This window comes from Myotis brandtii, unplaced genomic scaffold (genome assembly GCF_000412655.1).
Source record: "Myotis brandtii unplaced genomic scaffold, ASM41265v1 scaffold2790, whole genome shotgun sequence".
NCBI classification, from domain to species: domain Eukaryota; kingdom Metazoa; phylum Chordata; class Mammalia; order Chiroptera; family Vespertilionidae; genus Myotis; species Myotis brandtii.
The window spans coordinates 337,978-358,295 of NW_005360642.1; the positions used below are offsets into that span (position 1 = coordinate 337,978).

Here is a 20,318-nt window from a genome sequence, read left to right on the forward strand (position 1 = left end):
TAAGTTCTATTTATTCTTCACAGCTCAGACCCAAGCCCACACTGTGCTCAATTATGTCTATACAGTGGTTCTCAATTGGGAGTGATTTTGTCTCCCCCCCCACCCCCCGTCCCCCACTACCACCACCAGGGCACATTTGTCAATGTCTGGAGACATTTCTGGTTGTCACAACTAGGGGATACTATGAGCATCTAGTAGGCAGGGGCCAAGGATGCTGCTAACTATCCCATCATATTCAGGAAAATGACCCACAAAAAAGAATTACCTAGCCCCCAAAGTTAATAGTGGCAATGTGGGAAAACCCCAACTTACACCAACCACTTCCCTCCCAGATCATCTCCTTCACCGAACTCATCTGTGCCTCTTTCCCCAACTTAACTGTAAATTCCTCTGGAGGATGAAGACCAAGAGTGCATCACACCTGCATCCCACAGGGGCCCAGTAGGATAGCTTCAGAGGAGCTGCTCATCACCTACATACCTGCCGGCTGATCTATCTCCTTCCCCACATGCTTGGTGGAATATAAATGCCTAGAACTAATTTCTCTATCAACACGTGTATGAAACTACTCTTGGTCACCATTAGACACACACACACACACACACACACACACACACACACACACACACAAACTTGTATTCCTTAGCAATGTGAAGCCGTAATAAAACATTAGCAAGATGTGGGTGGTTTGATTTTATAGTTTTTACATTCCCTGTCAAGATTACATGTTTTCTTCCTTAACGAAAAAAGTCAGCCAAGTGAAAAATATGTTTAGAATGCCACCATAAAAATTATATACGACTGTTCATACACATGCTTCCTGTTAATTAGAGGGTACTTTGCAGAAAAGCTGCTCTGGCAAAATCTGCTGTAATAGTCAAATCCTCTATAGTAAAGAGGAAATCCTGGTGAGCATAGTATTTTCCACAGGCAAGAATACAGGACTTCAGCCAAAAGCTGTGCCTTCATCCACAGCCAGAGATGCTGCTCTGTAACATAGCGGGTTCTGGAATATGTTATTCCCGTTTCTACATCAGTCTATCCTCAAATGTGTGAAAATGATCTTATAAGATGATCTAGAAACTACTTCTATTTACATTTGAAAAATAATTGGGGTGACGACAGGTCATTTTCACAATTACATTTTACAGGGGATCGTATAATTAGTTCATATTTCCATAGTAGGCACAAATGATACCTCTAAGAGAAAGTCTGGATGCTCTTACCTGCATTCTGTGGACCCGCCCCCTCTGGGGTGGCCATACCATCAGCTTTCTCTGCCCTCCTTGGGCTACTTAGTAGCCCTTGTCTGCTGAAATTCAACCATCTAACTTCAGCTGGACACAATTCTGTTTCAACCCTGCACAAACACCACTAGGAGCTTTTATAGCTTCCTCAAATCTCCATAGGAACTCACCCTTCCCACAGATGAGCCTAATTCCTGCATTCCTAATAAGATAAAGTGTGTTGAAGAGTGCCTCCAAATTCTGGTGCCTGCATCTCAAATTTCTCTATATCTTCAGTCATATGAGTCTGCATTCCATATTGACTCCAAAGAGTAAGCAGAGAAATTAAGAAAGGAGGATGAGAGAGAGAAAGAGAGAGAGAGAACACGCACAGAGGGTCAACACAAAGAAAAATCAGCCCTAGCCGGTTTGGCTCAGTGGATAGAGCATCAGCCTGTGGATCAAAGAGACCCAGGTTCGATTCCGGTCAAGGGCACGTACCTCGGTTGCAGGCTCCTCCCCAGCCCAGGCCCTGGTTGGGGTGTGTGCAGGAGGCAACCAATCGATGTGTTTCTCTTACATCGATATTTCTCTCTGTCTTTCCCTCTCTCTTCCACTCTCTCTAAAAATCAATGGAAAAATATCCTCCAGAGAGAATTTAAAAAAAAAGAAAAATCAGACTCTTAAAGGTCAAGGAGCCTTTGTTCACTCAGCAGGTTTTTACAAGACCTTGTGAGAACCTTTCCATGTACTAGACATTGCCCTAAGAACCAGGGTAACACAGGTGACAAACAAGGCCTTTACATTGATGCAATGCATAGTCTAATGGAGGGGTGTGTATGTGTGTGTGTTTGGGGCGGGGGGGTGGTGGAGACAGGGCTTGCCAACAAGTAACTTCCATATGAAACTACCAGTAACATGGACCCGGGCTGTCAAAAGGCGGTACTCTGTGGGGAAGGTGCACAGAGAGGGCTGCAAAGCTACAGCAATGTGTAAAAAAAGACCAAAAGTACAGCATCAGAAATATAAAAAGAAGGAATATAAATACAGCTCATATGGTGAGGAGGAAAGAGTCTATATGGGAAGGCAGAGAGAAAGGAAAATGGCAGGCAAAAGAAGAGTTGAACATGGAGACAATTAGGAGCAAGTAATGTTACTTTCTCCTGGAAGTGGAGATTGAGGTTTTCTGCATAATTGAAGCTCACCCCTTTAGACAGAAACTTATTATTCTATTTAACTATTTTTACTTTAGGAATCTTTCTAAAATGCACCCCATGTTCCTGCATTGTTCAGCAGAGTACATCAAACCAAAATAAGCCAAACCTGATTTCATCTGTTCTGGATGAAGAATCACCATTATGACCCATTTTTGCACTTTGATGTGGTGCACCGACATCCTCCGAGTCCACTTCTGTGTAAAAGCCTGCCGTTACTTTATACCAAACCGTGCTTTTGGAATTCTCCATTCCTGCCTTCCGAAGGCAGCTGTCATGTCTCGGAGCTTCCTCTCAGTGGGGCCCACGACCACTGTGGCCTCTTTCATTTACAGTTTTCTGGGTGAGGCTGTGAAGGGCAGCGCTTGACCCTGCAGCATGGAGAACAGCCCATCCCCTCTTAGTGGCCTTTCTGCTTCTTTCTAGGTCTCCAGCCTCATTTCACACGGGGGTCCTAGAATTCTGATATCTGGATAAGAGAAGTAATACTCAAACAAAATGATCTCTGATAACACAGATTCTTCATGCCACTTATTTAAAAAGCAGTTGAAAGGGCGAGGGCTACGCCCTCCATCTTGCCCCAGGGTAAGGGCTACGCCCTCCATCTTACCTTGGCCACGTGCTTGGCAAGGAGTTTCTTCCCGGAAGTCTAAGCCTCTGCTAGCCACACCCAGGAACAAGACACCGACTTGCTCCTGGCCAATCGGCAGGGCCCAGAGTCCCCTCACTCCACCCCCTATTAAAACCCTGAGTTTCCCACGCCAACTCACTCTGCTTCCGGTCGCACTCTGCTTCCGGTCGCTGCATCGGCCAGAGGAGGGAGTCGGGCTAGCTAGCTCAATAAAGGACCTTCTGCTTTTGCATCGAACTGGCTGGCACCTGTGGTCTTTGGGGATCTTGAGATCTGGGCATAACAGCAGTAAAATGAATAGTGTCCCTCATAGCCTTTACATTTGCCAAAGCACACGTCTATCTGCATGACCTACTCCAGCCCCACTGTGATGTGGTCATGTACTCTTGACATAGCTTTATATTCCTGATATAGCTTTATATTTTTGATATAGTAGAAGCTACAGAAACAATATTTTTTTTCACTTGTTCAATAAATACTATATGTGCCACATTTTCTAATAGGAAACTTGGAGGAATAAAAAGATGGAATAGTCCCTGACCTCACAGAACTTAGAGCTTACAGTTCAAACAACCTGGGTACAAAATACTTATAACCAAGGGCAGACTGTATTGAGGCCACAAGAGAGAAGTTCACAGGCTGAGCCATGAAGGGCTCGGGAAGCAGGGTCCCCCCGGACTGGAGGGTGAGGGAGGAAGGGGGCGGTGTGGGTACACTTCACTGGGAAATGTTATTGGCATCGGCTTCTAATAAAAGAGGGGACTCTGACTAGTCCTACTGGAGGGTGAGCAACGTCAAGGCAAATGAAATGACATGAGAAAAGGCACGGAAGGCAGGGAGAAAAAAGCCTGGTGTATTTGCATAGCAGTCCAAAGAACAGTGAGAGAAAATGCTGCAAAGGGAGGTCAGAATCAGATCACAGAGGGCCCCAAATTTTAGACTAAATATTTGGCCTTGAAGCTATCAGCTCTCAGGGACCAAGGAGGTTTTTCTGAGCTTTCTGAACCTAACACACAAATTTAATCTTTTAAAAGGATAAGGATTCCCTCCCCACTTTAATGGAAAAGGAATTCAAAAGGTGAATTACTAATCATCTTGTTCCTGTTAAGTATCTCCTGAGCCAAGCTCACTAAAATATCACTGTGGAAGGAACTATAGAGCATCCATTTGTCTTCCTCTCACACTACAGGAAACAGCCATGGAAAGGGAGTCATCTCCTCTAAAACAAAGGGCAGCATGGATATGCAAATCGAATTCATGTCTGCCGGAAAGGAACGGGGAGAATGACATCTGCTCCAGTTCACAAGCTAATACAAAATATTTTGACACAGAAGTCTTTTAACTTTCCAGGGGAGCCTATTACTTAAGGGGCATTTTCTAAAATCTTAAAATCAGCCACCTTCCCAAATCAAGAGATGCTTTTTCCTGTCTAGCTCTGAATATGACTTTCTTTGCCCTTATCCAAATAAACACACCTGCCCTTGAGATAATTTTAGCACTGTATTCCACCTGACTACTGTATTCCATCTGACTACTGTATTCCACCTGACTATTGTGTTGTCCTCTGCTTTCTGTGTTCGTGTTCATCTCTCCCCCCTTTCCCCTGCCACATAGTCAGATTATGAGGTAGTTGGGGAGAGAGGGGCAGAGGTAGAGTAAAGCTATTTATTCATTCTGCATCCTGAACATGACTGAACACTGGACAATAGAAGGGCCTCATAAAAATATGAGAACTGATTAACCCAATTAACTTCCAAAATATATATCCTTAAAGACTGGATTCTGTGTTACTTATATTGGCTTATGTATGGAATAAAAGAAAAAAAAACCTCAGAGCTAGAAGAGCTCTTAAAAAAACAACAACAAAAACTAAACCACTAAAATGGCTATAATCTAAAAGACAGACAATAACAAGTATTGGTAAGGATGTAGATAATCTGGAACCTTCATAATTACTAGTGAAAATATAAATTAAAATTGCTTTGGAAAACAATTTGGCAGTTCCTCACATGGTTAAATATAGAGTTACCATATGAACCACCAATTCTACTCCTTGGTATATACCCAAGCGAAATGAAAACATATGGTCACACAAAAACTTGTACATAACTATTCACAGAAGCATTATTTATAATGGCCCAAAAGTGGAAACGACCCAAATATCCATCGACTTATGAATGAATATGGTATATTCATACAACGGAATACTATTCAGCCATATAAGGAAATGAAGTGCTGATACATTCTACATGCATGAACTTAGACACATTATGCTAAGTGAAAAAAGCCAGACCCAAAGGGCACATATTGTATGATTCCATTTAAATGAAATGTCCAGAATATGCAAATCTATAGAAACAGAAAGTAGTTGCCAGGGGCTGGAGACAGGAAGGAATGGAGAGTGACAGCTAATGGGCTTGGGCTTGGGGTTTCTTTTCCGGGTGATGAAAGATTCTGGAATTAGATTGTGGTGATGGATGCACAACAGGGTGAATCTAAAAGCCACTGAAATATACAATTGAAAAGGGTGAATTTCATGGTATACGACATATGTCAACCAGACAACAAAAAAAACATGAAGAAAAACCTGAAGCCCAGAGAAGCTAAGTTTCTTGTCCAAGGACATAAAGCTAATTAAATGGCGTCACCAGAACCAGACGCCAAGTCTTCCAACTCCCAATGCAGTACTTGAGGTTCACAGTGCGCTGCTCTAGAACAGCGGTTCTCAACCTATGGGTCGCGACCCCTTTGGGGGTCGAACGACCCTTTCACAGGGGTCGCCTAAGACCATCAAAAAACACATATATAATTACATATTGTTTTTGTGATTAATCACTATGCTTTAATTATGTTCAATTTGTAACAATGAAATTGGGGGTCACCACAACATGAGGAACTGTATTAAAGGGTCGCGGCATTAGGAAGGTTGAGAACCACTGCTCTAGAAGTATCAGGACAAGCAGTGTGAACTTGAACAAGTCATTTAACGGCTCACACCTCATCATAAGAGAAAGATGAATTAAATGATCTATCTCTTCAGTCTCCTCCAGTTCTGAGGCCATCCGAGTCTCATCATATTGTGCGTACTTTCTCTCTGCTACCACAGATCAGAGCAGGGGTTCTCAACCAGGGGTGATTTTGCTCCCCAGGGGACATCTGAGAATATCTGGAGAAGTTTTGGGTTATTTTGGGAGATTAATCACTATGCTTTAATTATGTTCAATTTGTAACAATGAAATTGGGGGTCACCACAACATGAGGAACTGTATTAAAGGGTCGCGGCATTAGGAAGGTTGAGAACCAATGCTCTAGAAGTATCAGGACAATCTATGAACTTGAACTAGTCATTTAATGGCTCACACCTCATCATAAGAGAAAGATGAATTAAATGATCTATTTCTTCAGTCTCCTCCAGTTCTGAGGCCATCTGACTCTCATCATATTGTGCGTACTTTCTCTCTGCTACCACAGATCAGAGCAAGGGTTCTCAACCAGGGGTGATTTTGCTCCCCAGGGGACATCTGAGAATATCTGGAGAAGTTTTGGGTTATTTTGGGAGCAGGGGTACTACTAGCACCCAGCAGGTGGAGACCAGCATGCTGTTCTATGACTACAACACACAGGACAACCTCCGCGACAAAGAACTGTCAATAGTGACCGTGGTGATAACTGTGGTTTAGGGTGTGATCAGCTTCCCCTCCAAGCTTTTCAAGGAAGTTCTGCCCTAGAGTACAATGACCTCAAACAGCAATTCTGAGGTGACAGAGTGGCTGGGAGGCTAGCACCAAGCACACATAGGAAATAGAGACACTTTGTACTCCCCATAATAATAAACTTCCACAGAGAGTGGAATACATTTTCAAATGCCCAAAGCACTCAGGCAGTTAACATTGAAGGAATGAAGCCAACAAACACCTAATAATCATTTAGGACTATTATTTCCTTCCATCCAAAAAAAACTTTCACTGGCTCCCATTTTTCATGAAATATACATAACCCTCTCAATATAATCTTGTGGTTTCTCACTTTTGATAAGACATAAATGCCAAGAAATACGTTCTATTATAAGAAAAAAATTCACAAGCCCTGTAACAAATGGCTCAAAATAGGGCAGATGGTGGGAATGCCGGAGAATTGTGGACACCCCAAGGGTACATGCTTGGATGAAGGGGTCACCACTAATTAGCTCCAACAGATCCCTTCCCTGATGGAGGGAGGCACTGGGGTTAAGAGATCTTTGGATGATTAAAAAGAATAGGAAATATTGTGTATGTGTGTGTGAGAGAGAGAGAGAGAGAGAGAGAGAGAGAGAGAGAGAGAGAGAATCTCCTAGTAAAAATGTAAAAATCTTGGCTAAAAAAAAAAAAATTAAAACACAGTATTAAGTTAAAAACAAAGGGGTTTCAGCCAGGAACCTTCTCTAACCCTAATAAACAATGTCAGTTTCATATCTTCTAAATGCATTTCAATAAAACTCAGGTCCCACTGTCTGATTACAAGAACTTTTTTTTCTTTAATTAAATCTTTTTTCTTTTTTGGTTAATCCTCACTTGTGGATATTTTTTCCATTGATTTTTAGAGAGAGTGGAAGGGAGGGAGAAAGGGGAAGAGAGAGAGAGAAAAACATCAATGTGAGAGAGACACATGAATTGGTTGCCTCCCGCAAGCCCCCAGGGCCGGGAATCGAACCTGCAATCCTTCGGGGACATGGCCATTCGGAAATAGGATGGCATGGGTCTGAGTGTCCGGACCTTCTGGAATCTATGACAAGGCAGGTTATTTAAAGTTTCTGAACTTCAGCAGTTTCCTATGACAGAGAGAGAGAGAGAGAGAGAGAGAGAGAGAGAGAGAGAAAGAAGGGAGGATATGGAATATGAATGGCTACCAGGCCAAATTACTTTGAGAAATAAAAATAACAAACAAAAAAGCCCTGAGTACTTCCTGCACATGGTGTAAATGGTAGTTGTTATGAGAGCCGATGCTCTAACCACTAAGCACCACCGACCAGGGCTCTTTAATTAAATCTTTTTTTAAAAATTTTTTTATTGATTCTTAGAAAGGGAAAGGGAGAGAGAGATAGAAACATCAGTTGGCTGCCTCCTGCACACTCCCCACCAAGGATCGAGCCCACAACCCAGGCATTTGCCATGACCAGGAATCGAACCAGCAACCTCTTGGTGCATGAATCTACACTGAACCAGTAAGCCACACCAGCAGGGCTAATTAAATCTTAATAGCTCATTTAAAATTGAGAATTCACAGAAGACAAGAGAATTATTGCTGGCTTAAATTTAAATGAAACTCATGGTATTATTAATGGCTGGCATTTCATTAAACTCTAACAACTTTACAAATGAGGATGCTGAGATCCAGAGAAATTAAAAGACTTACTAAGCTACCTGCTGGTTAGGGTACCAGTTATAATTTGTACCCAGGTCTTTGTGCTCCTAAAATCCACATTCTTTCCACTTATTACCTTGTTTGTATCATAAAAATTTCTTCTATTTACTAAGTTTATGAGGCTCACTCTGTAAATTACATGTAAAGAAGCTGATCTTTGTGACGTGTATGAACAGCGGCTTTGCATACCCACTCCTGCCTTCCTGTGGGTGTTCATTACATTATTCCTTTTACACATAGCAGCTGCCTGCACTCCCACAGGCCCTCCTTCCCTACCCTTCAACCAGGGATAGCCCTGACTCTGGCCTCCCACTTTCTACTTGTTCATGTACTGAACTCCCACAGTAGGCTGCAATATACTGATAAACTTTATCTGCAGGGTAGAAAACGAACTCATCAGCCCATGGAGCACTTGTCACCCAGGAGCACAGGATCCAAGATGAATAGAATGAGGGCACACACTCCCACCACTACAGTTTGTCCCAAGAGATTAAATATCTCTGCCTTTGACCCCATCCCTGGGTTCCAGCCACAGGGCTAACCTTTCCTTCTCCCATATCACCCTATTACACTCCCATCCCTTCCTCTATTCCCTCCAGTTCAACACATCAAGTTGGTTCTACTCAACTTTATCACACAAAGCAAGAGCATCATATTTGAAGCAAATCTGGATCAGGACACCCAACAAAATATTCCACAGTCACTTCAGAGCACTGCTTATTCTAATTTCTCTTTAATCTCCTATTCCTTCCTCAGGGACATGGCCATTTGGAAATAGGATGGCATGGGTCTGAGTGTCTGGACCTTCTGGAACCTATGACAAGTCAGGTTATTTAAAGTTTCTGAACTTCAGCAGTTTTCTAAGACAGAGAGAGAGAGAGAGAGAGAGAGAGAGAGAGAGAGAGAGAGAGAGAAAGGGAGGATATGAATATGAATGGCTACCATGCCAAATTACTTTTGAGAAATAAAAATAACAAACAAAAGAGCCCTGAGTACTTCCTGTGCATGGTGTGAATGGTAGTTGTTATGATGATGATGATGATCACACATTTGCTTTCCATTTCAACCCATATTCTTTATAGCTATTACCAGTCTCTGCAGAGCGAAGCCATTGCTTTCACATGCCCTGGGGACAGTGTGCCTAGAATAACTTGCTCAACAGCTGAGTGGGAACCCCTGGAACTCTCCCAGAGGGGTCCTGTCCCTCCCCTTTCTTTAGCTTGAGCTCACACTGTTATCCTCGCCAGCTTTCTGGGTCAGCACGACCCAGGTTCTCATTGGTCTCTGATTGTAGGCTCTTCTGGTGGCCAATGTGGGGTAATGAAAAAAAGTACTGAACACAAAATCAGAAGACAGGCGTTCAAATATGGATTCACTGAGCTGAATGATCCTAGGCATGTTAGCTACTTAATCACTCTGTACCTCAATATTCTCATCTGTAAAACAGGTATAATAAACTACACTTTATAGGGTCATTATAAGTTTAAATAACCTGCAAGGAAAGTCCTATCACATTGCTGGGCACAGGTAAACACTCATTGTTCACCTGAACCTCACCTTTCGGTGCCCCAAGGCTCAACATGGTAGAGAGTCACATTCTAGAGTCCACCTATCGCAGTGTCTTTCTCCCTCTCCTGTCTCCACCACCTTTTCCCACGAAGCCCCCTTTACCTCACTTACCACCATCCACCTGCCCATCTGCCAGCTTTGAAAGTACCCCGCCTACATGTCACAAGCATCAAGATTCAACGTTCAGTTTCACAGTCAAGATAATCACTGTCCTTCCCGCAAAGTTTCACTCATCTTCATTAAACACAGAAATCCTGGCCCTTCTCCACCATCCTTACCCCAAAATTTGGGGTGAGGTGTTTGGAGAGGATATTACCCATCAATTCATTTTGGTGTCTCGTATTTTTCTCAGACTCCACATAGTCTACATTCAGTAACACAAATCTGAAAGCTAGAGTTCAACTACACAGAGTCTAAGACAGGGCTGGCACAGCCCCGGTCCTCACTCCTCTGGTGCCGGAGAAGACAGCAACAGTCAATCACACCACTTGTTTCCCAGACGAGGCTCCAAAACCCCTCTCCCAGCTCTCCAGGCAGCCACCATCCATCAGCCAGAGCCGTCATTGGATTGAAATCGACTTGCCAAGTTTAGGAAGCTTTAAATCAAGCCAGAAGTCTAAAATCATGTCCTATGTACAGCAAAAAATGGCGTCCATTTGCATAGTAGTAAGTACTTTGTAGGCAGTGAATACATAAGGTTTAGTGACTCATGCACAACATGCTATATACCTATAAAATGTTCAAAAATTACAGAACTCTAAGTCGTTTGTGTGGGGAATGACCTCAAATTGTAATGTTTATTTATTCAAATTTCAGTTGAAAACTTTTTATATTTAAATTTATAAAACTCTCCAAAAACTATACCAGCATGCACTCTCAGCTTAGTAAGTTCTATGTACTGTACACAATATTTTGATTATTAAAGATCTTACATGATCCAAGGTTATCATTTTAATTTTTATTCCGGCTATTACTACTATTGCTGATGATATAATAGAAATAATAGATAATATACACTACGTACTTGAGCATTCTGCTAAATACCTTATGTGGAATACTTCATTCATTCAAAGCTCATGGCAATCCTACACAGAAGGTACCACACCTATTCCAGTTTTACAAATGAAGAGGCTGAGGTTACTTGCCTAATGCCATATCCCTCATCAATGGCAGAGCTAAGATTTGAGCTCAGTCCCTGCCTTATCCACGAGGGAACCCTGCCCTCCAATGATAAAAAGTCCATACATGGGGCAGAAGTAGGCACATGGGTTGAATATAAACTGACTCCAGATTAAATAACAGCAGATATTCAATACAAACACCTACTTTGGCAAGGAAGTAGTTTATTATGAAAGGACAGAGCAACCCTGGCCAATGTGGCTTAGCAGTTCGAATGTCGGCCCATACAAGTAAGGGTCACAGGGTCAGTTCTGGTCTAGGGCACGTACTTAGGTTGCAGCTTAGATCCCCACCCTGGTTAGGGCTCATGTAGGAGGCAACCAATTGATGTGTCACTCTCACATCGATGTTTCTCTCTCCCCGTCTTTCTCTTCCTTTCTTCCACTCTCTCTAAAAAGCAATGGAAAAAATATCCTCAGATGAGGATTAAAAAAAAAATTATAAAAGGACAGTGCAGCCGAAACCGGTCTGGCTCAGTGGATAGGGCATCGGCCTGCGGACTGAGGGGTCCCGGGTTCGATTCCGGTCGGGGGCGTGTGCCTGGGTTGCGGGCACATTCCCAGTGGGGGGTGTGCAGGAGGCAGCTGATCGATGCTTCTCTCTCATCGATGTTTCTAGCTCTCTATCTCTCTCCCTTCCTCTCTGTGGAAAATCAATAAAAAATTAAAAAAAAAAAAAAAAAAAGGACAGTGCAACCCAAAACTCCTATCAATGGGGGATCCAGGCTTAGAGAAATTGCCAATTCCCATTCAAAGGAACTGTCCTAATGACTATAATTACCAAAGCAGAAAACCAGTCAACTTCCATCCATACGGGAATGTCATGAATGAAGAACACTACACTCCCACTCCTTATGCAACCCACAGAAGGAAAACCAATTACTCAAAAGTAATTGAGTTACTGTGTTTGTTGTTACTTTGGGGTTTTTGCTTTGCTTTGTTTTGATTATAATAGTGGTTTGGTGTACATCAATAGCTGCTTACTTTAATTCTATCTGCATTTACGAAATATCTCAACTGACTTGTCAAGCAAGTCACCTAATTGGGTCTCTCTTAACACTCAACCCTCCACTCCCAAAGCCACTAGATTGAAGATGTCAAAAAGCCATTTCCTGATCTGGGCCATTACCAGTATGAAATGGAAAATGCATCCTGAAATACTTAGAACCCTCTGCCCTCAGTCCCAGCCAGCGTTCCATTTCCGGCTCCTGGAGCTCTGCAGCGATATTGGCAGAGAGACCACAGAGGTCCCACAGCAAGGCAGACACTCCTTGATGTGCAAACACCCTGCTTTTCCACTTGCTGGGGACAGTTCCAGGAAACCCTCTTTGGGGTTCTGCCAGATACTGAGCCAGCCCGAAGGATTCAGGTCCCCTCAGGAATAAATAAGCTGCCAATGGCAACGGAGGGAACCAGATCCAGGGGACCAACCATATTGTTCTGGAGTTTCCCAAGGGCTGCACCAGCCTAAAAGTACCTGGGTCTGTAGGTAGAGTCAGTCTGCCAGCATCTAGTTCAGCTTTCGATCTTACAGCAAAGCTGTCATGAGTCCAAAAGGGAAACATCCAATTAAGTGCTTTTCCTAGGTTGATTTCTTTTCTAGAGTTTAGGGAAGAAACAATCAAACATAAAAGAAATAACAACACTAACTTTAAATTACCACAGTCCAGTTCCGGAGTAATTAGCCAGTAATTAGCAGATAAATGCAGATAAGCCCAAGAAGAAGACAGAGGGAAATTGCACTGCCTTAAACTAGACTGGCCAGTTGTATGCGGCTGGTACAGGCTACCAATCTCCCACTCTTCTTCCCCACCCTACTTCTCCCCGCCACCCCAACCACCCCCCAAAACTAGGCAATAGTACATACTTATCACTACTGGGCTAAAAACCCACTCAACAGCAAGGTTCAAGGACATGTTTCTAAGCTGCATCTATAAAGAGGACCCCAAAAGATAATTGTACATAATCAGAAGTGAAAATTTTCCCTCAAATATTAATAAGCATTTGCCATTTCACAGAAAAATATTCACTAAATTTCTAATTTGGGAAGCTAAGGTCCTTTTTTGCATAATGGATAAGTAGTATAACAAAAATTAATCAGAAAAATAATGAATACAGGAATGCAATTTAATTCAGAAAAACTGAACTTCTATTAACTCTACATCTACAATCACACAGATTAGAGCGATTCCTGATGAAAAATTGCTGAAATCTAAAAAGGTCTTTGAGTTTAGAGTTCACAGAGTAACTTTAAAAAATGGACATTTAACAGCTTAACTAATAACTTTTTATTCTATTTTTAAAATTTGCATTCCAAAATAAAGTATTTTAAACTTTTATATATAATGAACAGTACGTCGTGCTAATTTTTATTTTTAAAACGGAAATATTCACTAAGACTAGACTTTTTCTAATCCGTTGCACAATTCTAACTTTGCTGGGGAAAAAAAAAAACACACCCACATAATTTATTTCTGAACTTTTTATAAACTAAACATTAAAAAATCTAAAGAAATATTTTTTGGAGTTAGTATCTTACACTGCTTTCTACTGCATTGTTGAGGTTTTTTCCCCCATTATCCATTTGTACGCCATAAGCATCTATAGATGCAAGTGGCAGACCTTTTTTAATTAAATTAAAAATATTGTGGCAGTTAACTGGCTATAGTTGTTTTCCTTTTCTATTTTTGATTAAAAAAAATTTGAAAAACAGAAAAAAAAGACTCAAGTAATCTTTCCACATTTCTGAAATGTGGAAACCACCTTATACTTCATATTATAATATCTGCCAAAATTTCATTTTCTCAGATAGAAATGTTTATTGCAAGTATCCTAAAACAAACGGGGAAAAAGCCCCTAATTTCATAAAGGAGTCCATGACCTTGATTATATTTATATTTACAAGTTTAAAATCTTATTATAGAATGAAAAATATCAAATTGGGGGAATATTAAAATGAACTAAAATGACTGAGGTGAGGTGTTCACTTGGAATATTAAGAAATCTCCCTTCCCAGCAACAGACCTTATACATTGACTACAATTCCATATAATTATATATCCAAAAGCTGCCTTTAAGATTCAAGAAATCTGCTCAAAAATTTTTCCAATTAAAGGGGGGAAATTCCACCAATTGGTCTTTCTATTTCAACCCTCATATTACATGCTGTTATGGGTCTGATTGTGTCCCCAAACGATGTTGAAGTCCAAGCCATGATGAATGTGGCTTTATTGGAAATGGGGTCTTTGCAGATACTAAGTTAAGATGAGGTCATTAGAAAGTAGGCTCTAATTATATGACTGTGTCCTTATAAAAAGGGGAAATTTAGACACAGAGACAGGCAGGCACACAAGTACACCATGTGAACATGAAAGCAGATACCATGGTGATGTATCTACATGCTGAGGAAACCCAAAGATTGCCAGCAAACCATCAAAAAGTAGGAACAAGAGTCTCTCTTACAGATCTCAGGAAGAGGCAACCCTGCGGGCACTGTGCCCTTGACTTCCAGCTTCCAGAACTGTGAGACAAGTTTCTGTTGTTTAAGCCCCCCAGTTTTTGGTATTTTGTTAATTTACCAAAGGAAACTAAAGCAGCCCTAAGAAACTAATAGACATGCTTTCCCAGCCTGACCTTCTCTTACAACCCCATCCTTTTCCTTGAGTCTCAACGTATTTCTGCTTCTGATCATTTCGTGTTTGTGCCCATCTAGTCTTGAACTTGACTTCACACCTTCCCCTGCCAATGGCCTTCGGCACTGTTTCTCCTCGGGTGCCACTGACATTTTGTATGGGGCAGATCTTATGGGGGCCTGTCCATCATACTGCAGGATATCGAGTATCCCTAGTACTTTCATTCGCCCAGGACACCACAGTGTCCACACAGAGAACTTCTGCTCTAGAAGCTTTGCAGTCACCTGCCCACCAGAGTTTGACTCAGGGTCCCACCTTCTGCTGTATATGATCTTACTAGGTCGGTTCATTTTCAGTTTCTTCAACTGTATAATGGGAATAAATAACTACCTTGCCGTATGACTCTGAAGATCAATGAGTTAAAGATGCTAATGAGCCCAGGCTTACCCTTACGAACTCCTTCCAGCCTTAGAATCACCTTGGAATTAATGCCCAATCTGTTCTACACAGTCACATCCTGACTTTAACTGCCTTGGAACTCCTTTCAATGGCTTCCTCACAAGAATGAAGCCTCACTGAATACATTCTGTGGAGATGCCTTACTGATCACTGATGTTTAAATTAGTTACAAGTCATGCAAAGCAGTTGGGTATGCCTTCCACAGTTGCAAAGAGCAAGACAACTCTGAGTATAGTTTCTATGTGTTCTCCCACCACTCTCACCTCTCCTTGAAAACATAGATGCAGCCCTGGGCAAAGCTCCATGTTTTCTGACATTGCTTTCAATTTCTCTGTAACTTGCTCTCGGTAAAGGTTCCTCTCCAACATCCACGGACATACTGTAGTCTAGCGCATTTCACCCTGCCCATGGGAACATCCCCCAAGGCAGTGAATCCCTCTTTCTCCTTGATTAAGTGGTTTGCATCCCAAGTCAGCATTGATTTGTGCCACTAAGGCACAGTTTAAACCTGTTCTCCTGACCATCACATACATACCTACCACCTAACACAGAGCCTGGTATTTAGTAGGTTTTCAGTGATTGATGAATGCAAGACTCAATCCATGCATGCATGGATGCATCGCTGAATGAACATACGTATGAATATATTCAGGAGTCAGGAGACCTGGCTTCCGTTTACCGTTTAGCTCTGCATTAACTGACATAAATGACCTCAGGGCAAGCCACTAAATCTCTATGCCCAAATGTCCCTCTTTGTGAAATTAGGTGGGTGGCCTTAACTAAAAATCTCTTTATGTTTTCTTCCAACTCTAACTGAGCCCATGAACCTTTTTTTTTTTTTTTCCTTAGAAAGAAAGGGAGAGGGAGAGGAAGAGAAACACCAAAATAAGAGGCTGCCTTCTGTATGCCCCCTACTGGGAATGAACCTGAAACTCAGGCATGTGCCATGACTCTGATAGGGAATCAAACCCACAATCTTTTGGTACAGGGGACGACACGCTCACTCAATTGAGCCACACTGACCACAGCGAGCCCATGAACTTTACGGAGGATTACAAGACTTTATTTCTTTCTTGAGAAATTTTAGTCAACGCAAGGGGGGCAGGGATGTTTTTCTGAAATCACATACCAGGGGTCCCTCCCTGTCACAGAGTACCTCATTCCCTGGTGACAAAAGGCTCCAGAGAGCATGCAAGCTGCAGATACTGAAGACATCTCTGAGACACAGTACTATGGGGTTTTTGGAGTTAGTATCTTACAGTATCTTGGAGTTTGTGTATTATTATGGGCTTCTTTCAAGAACTTAGAGTCTATTGTCTATTGTCTCCTCAACAGGGGCCCAAGGGGACCTCTGCTGACTGCTGTCGCTTACCCAAAGCTCCTCCCTTTCCAGTCTGAACAAGGTGGGCTTATGCGCTGTCTCCCAGGCTCCAAATCTAACTCAATCCCTCTCCCTGCCATCTGCCTAAGGCTCCCACATGCATATTTCATGATTTCTGGCACATTTCCTCCTTATCTGACATCCTGCAATGCATCCCTCTGCTGCCTATATTATTTCTATCTCTGGTAAGAATGTTCCTGAAAGAGGCATGTGTCCTTGGGCTGTACTTTATTATGGACGGTTTTACCTTTCCTATCTTATCTCCCCACCTGGTCCCCACATGAATTCCTTGAGGACAGAGACCACACCCTCTATTCTCCTCTAGTTCCCCACAAGACCAAAGACTGAGCTATGCAAGCAGCAAACACTTAGAAAATACTTATTAAATGAATGAAATGAATGAATGAAATAATTAACTGATTTCAATGCTTTTAAATTAGAAATTCATATTAATATATTTCCTGCATAAAGTTACTAAGACCTCCCCTTTTAAGTATACAGCCAAGATAATATAGTATTTTCCTAGGAATGAAGTAAAATGTCCTTCACTACAATATGAATGACAGCAACCTTATCAGCTGCACAAGAAATCTGGTTTTTCAGGTATCCATACCATAATAATGTGTCATCATTTTTATTTCCTAGTAAAAGCACATCTTACCTGGAGCTGGGGAGGATAAAAGGGCTATCACTCTTTTGCATTAATTATTCCAACTACCACTGTTATGTGTTGTAAGCCAGAGAGTTCAGGGAAATCAGAATACATAAGATGAGCATTTACTCTAAATAGAAAGTTTGAATCTACTGTTGATTGGGGCAGAGCATCTTTTTAGAAATTCCTGGGACTTACTTAGCTAAGTCTAATTCTAGTCACATTCTTCCCTTGAGGTTTAATAAACTTCAGCTAAAATCAAACTGACTTGGGAATCAAATTATTTGTTCTTCCATGCACTTGCTGCTCACTGTTGGTCATCGAATAAAACAGCACCAATGGGGGAAAACATTACAGCGATGCCTTCAAAGCTTAATATAGCTCAATGCCGTAAGCCCCATTTGCCTCCCCAACCAAACTAACTGATTTCAATGCTTTTAAATTAGAAATTCATATTAATATATTTCCTGCATAAAGTTGTTTAAGTTGACTTAACTTCATTATCTCTTGGAAATCATCATTCTTATATATAAGCATAAAGTTATCATTGCCAAAACCATCAATCCTATATAATAAAATCCTAATATGCAAATCGACTGAACTGCAGAACAACCAGTCGCTATGACATGCACTGACCACCAGTGGGCAGACGCTCAATGCAGGAGCTGACCCCTGGTGGTCAGTGTGCTCCCACACGGGGAGCGCCACTCAGCCAGAAGCCAGGCAGCAGTGGTGGCAGCAGCCTCTCCCACTTCCGCTGCAGGTGGGCAGTAAGGAGCAAGGGGTCCTGGGATGCAAGAATCCTGGACTGTGAGAGGGATATCTGACTGCTGACTTAGGCGTGATCCCCGGGGGTATTGGGCCTAAGCTGGCAGGCAGACATCCCCCGAGGGATCCCAGACTGTGAGAGGGTGCAGGCCAGGCTGAGGGTCCCTCCCCCCTCCAATGCACAAATGTTATGCACCAGGCCTCTAGTATCATATAATTACAGAAAAACTGTGTATTGATATAGGAGATATTACAGTTGGAGAGACTTGATGACTGAGGATTAACTGAGACTTGAAAAGATGGGGTCCATCAAGTGAATAATTAATGTTTATGGGCTGTACATTTGTGATAACAGAGCATGTCTTCCAGCTCAAATCAAATCGTGTCAAGACACATACTACCAGATAGGTGGTGAGAGGACCTGAGACATCACAGTAAAACACCAAAGGAAAAATAAATTCACTTTGAGGCTAATATGTATATTGCTAAAGTAAAAGAAGCTGTTACTAGGGTTTATCCACATTTACCCAACTGATGAAGTCAAAGCATTATAAAGCTAGAGTGTAATTCTGAGCTATTCATCACACAATTCTTCATTCTATAGAAGGCTAACTCAGGCAGAGATGGAACACCTTATCCAAGCTTATACTACTAGTCAGAGACTGCATTACATCTCAGGTCTCTTGCCCTGGCCAGGTTAGCTGAGTTGGTTGGAGCATCAGCCCGTACACCAAAAAGTGCAGGTTCGATTACTGATCAGAGCACATACCTAGGTTGTGATTGTATGGGAGGCAACCCATCCATGTTTCTCTCTCTCCCCCCCTAACTCCCTCTCTCTAAAATCAATAAGCATGTCTTCGAGTGAGAATTTAAAAAAAATAAATAAAACACATGGTTCTCTCAAGTCTAGCTTCATGAGCAAAGCACAGAACATTAAATTTTAAAATTAAAAAGGCACATAGCAGGCAGGAAATAAATATTTGTTAATGGAACTGATACGGGGTTCCAGAACTATCTTGACAAACTATCTACAGTACTGACAGGATAAGTCAAGTAATTGCCTCAAGTCCTGCCTTTGACTTGTTCAATATAGCCTAGACCTCTTAATACTATTAAAGCATCCCTGGTGCAATAAAAAAAATACTATTGGAACAATTATTGAAGCATGCAAGTTGGTGGCGAAACCAAAAGCTTTGTAGCATTCTTACGAAGGAGTGCATTTGAAAAAAAAATGTATCCACAAACCAGAATGGGTTTCCAAACACATGCCGTGTAGTTTCAGTGGAAAAGTCTATAAAAGGCAGGTATGACTAAGCAGCCACAAATAATTAGAAACCCCAAAACTATCAGGAGTCTGGGGACCAGAGCATGCCTGCATTTAAAGATAAGTTGGCATTTCCCATCTATTGTTCCTACAGCAAAAGGGAGTTCTTTTTATACTACAGTGTTGATTTCCTCTTAATAAAATGCCTCAGTTGCTTATAAGGATTTGCAAACAATATTCTATTCCGTCCTCCATCCCACCTGCTTCAGAAACAAATTTTGGGTTGAGTTGCTGGGAAGTTAACTGGCCAGATCAAAGTTTAAGCAATCAATACTACATTTTTTCATGTACTTATATATGTATTATATATCTCACCAAAAAGCCTCTTAAATCTGTAGTTTAATATTAGCTAAGAAAACATGTGCCACCTGTCTCACTCAGGGGGCTATCAAGTATACTACTGAATTTCCCTTAAAATCTGACATCTGGCTATTTAACTTCTCTTCCTAAAAAAAAAAAATTTTCCTTAAAATATTCAAGAATATCGACCAAACAAAATAGCTTACGGTAACTAAAGAGACCACCACTTATATATCCCCCAGATGAAACTGATGACAGCATTACGGGGGGAAGAATCCAAACACACATTCACATAAAGCTGCAAATATATTTACAGTACAAAAATTCCTGGCACAACAGGAAAAACCTGGTTTACCATTCTCTTTGCGCAGGTATAAAACTAAAGAAATGGACTTGGTAGGGAAGGGTGGGTGGAGAGCAATTCCCTCTTAAACTTGTTTCATTCATGAGCTAGGCTAGCAAACTAAACAGCCGAGAAAGCTCCCGTACAAAACTTCACCAGGCTGAAAGTGCAAAATCTGGAGCAATTAACACCAAAGGAAGTAGCACCCCGGGGTCCCCCACCCTACCTTTGCTCCCGCCCT

The 20,318-nt window shown here is 41.8% G+C and overlaps 1 protein-coding gene across 2 annotated transcripts in view; it reads right to left on the minus strand.

Annotated features, from left to right (window-relative positions):
• The window catches only part of SH3BGRL2 (SH3 domain binding glutamate-rich protein like 2), a 56,408-nt gene that overhangs the window by 35,667 nt on the left and 423 nt on the right, over nt 1-20,318 (minus strand). Inside the window, exon 1 of one of the 2 annotated variants that reach the window (XM_005868881.2) lies at nt 2,550-2,637. The exons of the other annotated variant lie outside the window; for it this stretch is intronic. Within the exon in view, the coding sequence (XP_005868943.1) occupies nt 2,550-2,622 (73 nt within the window). The 5' untranslated portion in view covers nt 2,623-2,637. Of the gene's footprint in view, nt 1-2,549; nt 2,638-20,318 lie in introns of those variants that run through there. 2 annotated transcript variants of the gene reach the window in all.